A 6,177-nucleotide genomic window follows, 5' to 3' on the forward strand; every position below is an offset into this window, starting at 1 on the left:
CTTTCCCCTCTAGATTCGATGCTTTACAAAGCTTCCCTTCCTGCCCCAAAGGGAATTTGAGCTGCGTGAAGCATTTTGGAGCTTCAGGCAATAGGCTTCTGGGCAGCCAAGCTTCATCACCCACACAACCCGGCTTTGATGGCTGCGGTGCCCGGCTCCGGGGACCGAGGGGGCCTAGGGGAGCGAGTCAGGCCGTGCAGGCAAGGTCACCCCCCCTCCCCAGTCAGGGGGCCAGGACAATCAGCTGGACAGTGTGGGAACGGCTGCAGGGTCATGAGACTGCCGAGGGCTGGCATGGAAAGTTGTACAACTTTGCAACTCATTCTCCTCGCACAACACGCCCTTTGTGTCCTTCATCTGCGGTGGCCGAGAATGTCGGGGGGCAAAATGGGCTGTCCTGAGCCCCCCAGGAATGGCCACAGCTAGAGACCACCAGGCTCCTTCCCCAAGCGCTGCCACACAGCCCTTAAAAAAAAAAAAAAAAAAAATCACATCACCCCCGTTCCCTTTTCAGGGGGTTGAACAGCCCGAGCATTGAAGCTTGCGCAGAGCTGGGTGGCTCAGGGGATTTGTAACAAGAGATGGAGCCTTCCACCTTCACAGGTTCAAAATAAAACCCAACCCAACCCACCAGGAGCAGGCACAGGGCACAACGCCATGTCGGTGGGTTGGGCGAAATCCACTCGGAAAGGAGTCCCTGATGGCCAGGTGACAAGTGACAAAAGCCGCTGGCACCACCTCTAGCTTGCCCCCTCCTTGGCAAGAATGAGGTCTGAATGGGCCACCAAGGGGGAGATTCAACTACTGACCTAAATTTCCCAGGCAGCTCTTTTCTCTCGCTACAGCCCCCGACCGCCGAAAGGGCATTACACGCTTCTTGTCCCAGACTGCGCGTCTCTGCAGGGTTGCAAAGACGCCACATTTCACCCCAAAGTGGCTGCGTTTGAGAAGTTGGGAAATCACCCTCGCATATAACTCGTAGCAGCCGAGGGGGCACCATTAACTTAAAATACGGCCCCTTTGAAAGGGAGAGTTTACAACACCACCGGAGCTCTCGAATTTATTTACAAACCTTATTTACAGACCTGGCGTAACACGGCGCACAGCCCTAACTGCTCAGCTCACTCTGCTTTCATCGGTGCTGAGCCCCGCTCTGCATTTCCAAAACACCAATGCAACCGACCTCTGGCTATCCCTGGCTCCCCAGGTCAGCTCGACACCACCACAGCCTGATTTTCCAAGCAGGAGAAAACCATCCCTTTCTTGGGGCGAGCTGAACACACGTGTGAGCGAGGGAAGCCCCCCCCCCGCCTCCCCGAGACGCTGCTCGGGGCAATCTCGGCTGTTCCACATCCAACTGGTTTCGCACCAAGGCCGACTGCCGTTTGATGCTGCTCCTCGGCGCCAAGAGGGTACTTTCTTAAGCTCAGGTTATCAACCCGCTCCTTTCAGACCGACCCGACGAACTGCGAAAGAGCAGAACAGTGCGTTAACCGAAACCCCTGAGCTTGCACTTTACTCACCTCGAGTCCAGCGGGATGGGACCCAATCGCTTTCCTACAGGAGCTCTGGAATTTGACATTTACATTCAAATGAGACGACCACATTAAGATGGGATCACAACCAAAAGCGCTGACAAAACACTGCTTAATTACTAGTTTTCCGCATAACCTCAGTGGGTTTTTTTTTGCCTTTTGCTTCTTTGCATTGCTTTAGAATTCAGCTAGGCGAAGAGAGGAACCGGAGCAGCTTAGAAGGGCTCCGAAATATGCAGGTATCGGGTGGAAGAGCTAAGTCACATCTGGTTAGGCAGTAAAGCAAATGTTTTCAACGTGCTCTTCAGCCGGAAAAGATCCCAAATCGCTTTACAAAGGCGGGGCTCTCCTCTCCCGCCGAGGTGCCACCCACTCCGGCAGCACGGATGAGAACCTTGAGCAACACCACGCACCCGCTCCGGGCAGAAAGGGAAAATTATCACTGCCTTTTCCACCAAGCACGAGGCAAAATGGCTTTAGGGCACTGCTACCATCCACAATGCAAGGTTTGCTGGGAATAACTGCGTTTTGGATTACGGCGCGTGGTTATTTGGCCTCTTGCAGCTCAAGGTACCCAAGGAATGGAGAACTCAAGTTGCTATGCCCAATTTCTTAGAGGACGCACATATGACAGTATCAGGGCAGACTTCGCAGCAGCCTGGCTGCGTGCTAGAGAAGATTTATTAACATAATGTTGCTATATAAAAAAAAAAAAAAAAAAAAGTCAGTGGTTTGCTGCCCAAGGACCAAATATTATCCTAGCCCTCACTCACCACCGACTGGAGAAACGGGCATTTTTTCCCTATGAATAGCTCACCCCAATTATAGGTCACACAATGCAAGTCCTTGTCTCTTCGCTTTATATTTCGGGAGCGATCATCCCAGTTCCCCCTTTCCTTCTTCCAGCTGCACGGACGCATCTGCAAGCCTGGATCCCTTGAGATCCAAGCTCAGCTCTTCGGCCATTTGGAGCATGAACCACAGTCTCTGCTGACACCAGGCTCTGCAACATCCCAAGGACAAGCCCAAGCAGGTCTCCCTCTGCCCAGGATCCACCCTAAACTATGCAGAGGCCTCGGGAAACACACCTAGCACACAGCAGCATAAAGCCAAAAAGGTGGGAAGATGGTAGGCAGGAGGAAATGAAGGAGGGTGCTTTGCCTGCTTGGGAGAAGTCACCATTTCAACCGCTCTACGGTGCCATTAAAATTCAACTGCTCTCTAAAAGGAATGCGCTGTCGGCAGTTTAGTGCCAAACTATCCGAATTATGTGGACCTGCAGAACAGATGCATGTCCTTGAGAGGAAGCCCCTGCACATCAACCGAAACAAACTGCGTTCTCTGAAAGAATGAAGATAATATAAAAACACGCTGACTCTTTTTGGTTTTACATCTAAATCCTCACCACTTCCAGAACACAACGGGAAGAAATCTTTTGTCTTTAGCAGGTAATTGAGTCATCAATGCCAAAAAGAGTGAATTCAAGCTTTCTTCTATCTTGACTGGACAGCGCATCTGGGGTAAAACACCAGAGGACACATATGGCATGACCAAGATCATGCAGCTATTGAAGTGAAGAGATCAGAGCAGAACGAGCATCCTGCAAATATCTGTGGCCTCTCTGCGGACAATATGGCTCTGTTTTCTGCAAACAGGCGACCCCTCCAGCCCCCTACAAAACCCCCATCTGAAGGCACTGGCTCTGGGAAGCATCTTATTCCCCAACGCCTCTGCCACAGCTCTCAATGCAGGGTCTCTGTTACCACAGCTCTAATCGCTGGATTCACGACACGAAGGCTCATCTAAGGAACGAGGCTGACCACACCATGAGGACTCAGTCGGCTCCCAAGCAGGCACTGGGCTCCTGATCACACAACCAGACCAAACTACCACTGCACTGGTTCCTCAAAGCACAGCGGTTGTTTTGTTCTGATCCTTCCAAAGATCAGAGCTTCCCCGAGCATCCCGCTTCAACGTCTCAAATTTAAGGTGAAACGGAAAAACAGCCGAGATGCCCCGGCAATATCCCACCATATCCCGAGCTCCTCAGTTACAGCAACAACCCTTCATCTCAGTCCAACTTGATGAACTCGCACCACTATCAGGTAAGCAAAACAGCCGGGGTTTTCCTTGCCACTGCCAGGTCTGACCTGCCAGGGAGGTTTGCCTCTCCCTAATGTCTAGAAATATATGCCTGGGTAGCGTAGGAAGCTCCAGCACAAGAGTCAACCCTCGTTCTAGGACTGTTTCATACCCAGCAGCTGCCCAAGGTGAAAGGAAATCTACCCAAAAAACCTGCAGATAGATACATCAGCCGCCGATCCTTCAGCACGCATCAACGCCACATCTTAGAAGAGCCGAAGCACTTTACGAGCCACGTATCGACGGGGAAGAAACACCTAATGCACCACAGAAACAACGATCTCTGGAGCAGGACGCACGACAATTTGGCGGCGGAGAAGTTCAGACAGGAAAGGAGAATCCCACATCCTGCTCCCACTGGCAAGGGAACTCTGGTAGGAAGAATATCTGGTAATTGCGCCTGCTGAAGTTTGGACGGAGCGCTGGAATTGAACGCCCCTTGGACCCTCAATGAGCATCATGGGAACTTTAATGACCACAAGTAATAAAGAGTCTTGATTTTCCTTCATATTAAAATATAATAATAATAATAATCATCCCCTCCCACAGCAGAGCACCTCAGAGGTAGGTGCGGTGCCTCCAGTTGGCTTTGCCGTGGCGCTCTCCTCTCCTCGGGCTGGCCAAAAGGGGCAGATCTGCAGAGCCGGTGGAGCAAGGACAACCCTCCCCCAGACACCAGCCAGCCATTTCCTCGCTCAGGAACGGCTGCATCCTGTGCTCATTCAGAGGAGCCTGCGTAGGTCTGATATATTTGGCAGAGCATCTAAATCAGGCTGGAAGAGCTGCATGGAAGAATTCGGATGAAGAAGACCCAAGCCCATGTTACACCAGCGTTTCAGCTCAGGTATGGAACCGGGCTACAAAGGGGCGACCACCAAACCTCTCGTCAAGGTGACACATCACCTAGCAGCTCCTGGACAGACAGGTTTTGGGGGTAATTTGGCAATCTCCCTCCTACCTCAGGCAAATCACGGCAGCTGACTGAAGGTATCCCCAAGAAACCAATTTAAAATTTATAACCTTTTCAGTATTCAGAACTGCCCCCCTCCCAGCTCTCACCACTGGGTCAGCAGTGGGAAGAAGCAAAGGAGAACTTCACCAAGACACCTTGGCGGTGTAACAGCGACCGCTCAGGCCAAGCAGAACCAGAGCAAGAGCAACTGGAACCGGGCTCCCAAATCCTGCCAGCAGCAGCAGTTTGCAAAGCAAGCAGCAGCAGAGATGGCACGGCCAGGATGGAGCAGGGAGGTAATGACTACCCAGGTGGAGCTGGTCTCTGGGGTGCTGTTAACGAGATGCTAAAGGTCTGGGATTCCTCACTGCGCTACAGGAAATCGTTAGGGACGCTGCTACCGGAGCGAGTGCACCAGGAAGAAAAGGGCTTGTTCCTCTTCAAATTCAAGCAGTTTTGGAAAATAAGCGCTCTTCACATGTTGGTCCAGAAGAGAATGGACACACCAGATGTGCAGGCATTTTAGGGACATGGTTTAGTGGTGGGATGGCAGGGTTAGGTTAAAGGTTGGACTTGATCTTAAAGGTCTTTTCCAACCAAAGTGATTCTGTGATTCTATGTGGCTTTTTTCTAGTTGCACGGGCAGCAAAAGGACAAGTGCCGCTGAGGAAAGGGCTCACAACTACCAGCTTTAACACCAAATCCCCGGTCTGACCAAGCAACTGACCCTTCAGCAATCCCTTCCCTGTTTCCCTCCTGGCATCCCCCATTCGGACTCTATATTTCGATCCAAACTCTGACCTCTAAGCACAACCGCAACAGAGAGAGTGTTCCTACTGCTAACCAGGAGATTTAAACCAAAACCAGGAGATTTAAACCAAAACCAGCAAAGGGAAATTCACCTGCAGCAGAGCACAGGGCCCACTCCTGACACGTCCTGAGTGCTCAGGGAGAGGGGGAAGCACTCTGCATCTCCCAGGATGAGGTCTGTGGCTTTCACATAAACCTAACGGCATTCACCGCACAGAGAAGAGACACAGCGCGGGTCTATCTCTGAAGATGTTGGTAGCTCACTTCCACAATTAAGAAAACAGAGGAGGGACGGTCAAACGTCACGCTCTGCGACACTGCAGATCTCTACTGATAGAAGGGATTTCCTTCCAGGGCACAGCACAGCCTCGCACAGCGCATGGGGAAGTTCGGTTTCCGCTGCAGCATCAACTACTGGCAAAAACCAGAAGTTGACTTAGACCTCAATAGACGGCAGAGGTCTGCTCCCGCCTGCCACGTCACGTGGCGAAGCACCACGGCCTGGCCTCCGCCAGACCTGTTACGGCACATCCGAAAGAGGCGGCCACGGCACGGCGTGGCAGAGAGCCTCCCCAACCTGCCAGCCCTCCAAAACCATCCCGTGCCGCATCAATGCGCAGCCCTTTTCACCGCTGACAGCAACAACCAGGACATACTAAAACTTCTCTTATGTTGCAAGGTTAGCTCGAACTGGTTACTCCACCCAGACCTCCTTGCCAATTTTCTCCTTTGTCATCA

The 6,177-nt window shown here is 52.0% G+C and overlaps 1 protein-coding gene across 4 annotated transcripts in view; it reads right to left on the reverse strand.

Annotated features, from left to right (window-relative positions):
- ZBTB7A (zinc finger and BTB domain containing 7A) overlaps nt 1-6,177 on the reverse strand; it is a 29,062-nt gene that overhangs the window by 8,374 nt on the left and 14,511 nt on the right. Inside the window, exon 1 of one of the 4 annotated variants that reach the window (XM_035892263.1) lies at nt 1,524-2,226. The exons of 2 other annotated variants lie outside the window; for them this stretch is intronic. In XM_035892263.1, coding sequence (XP_035748156.1) covers nt 1,524-1,607 — 84 coding nt within the window. In that variant the 5' untranslated portion in view covers nt 1,608-2,226. Of the gene's footprint in view, nt 1-1,523; nt 2,228-6,177 lie in introns of those variants that run through there. One more of the 4 variants, XM_035892266.1, reaches the window with a different exon arrangement.

This window comes from Egretta garzetta, unplaced genomic scaffold (genome assembly GCF_000687185.1).
Source record: "Egretta garzetta isolate BGI_Z169 unplaced genomic scaffold, ASM68718v1 scaffold4, whole genome shotgun sequence".
Lineage (NCBI taxonomy): Eukaryota > Metazoa > Chordata > Aves > Pelecaniformes > Ardeidae > Egretta > Egretta garzetta.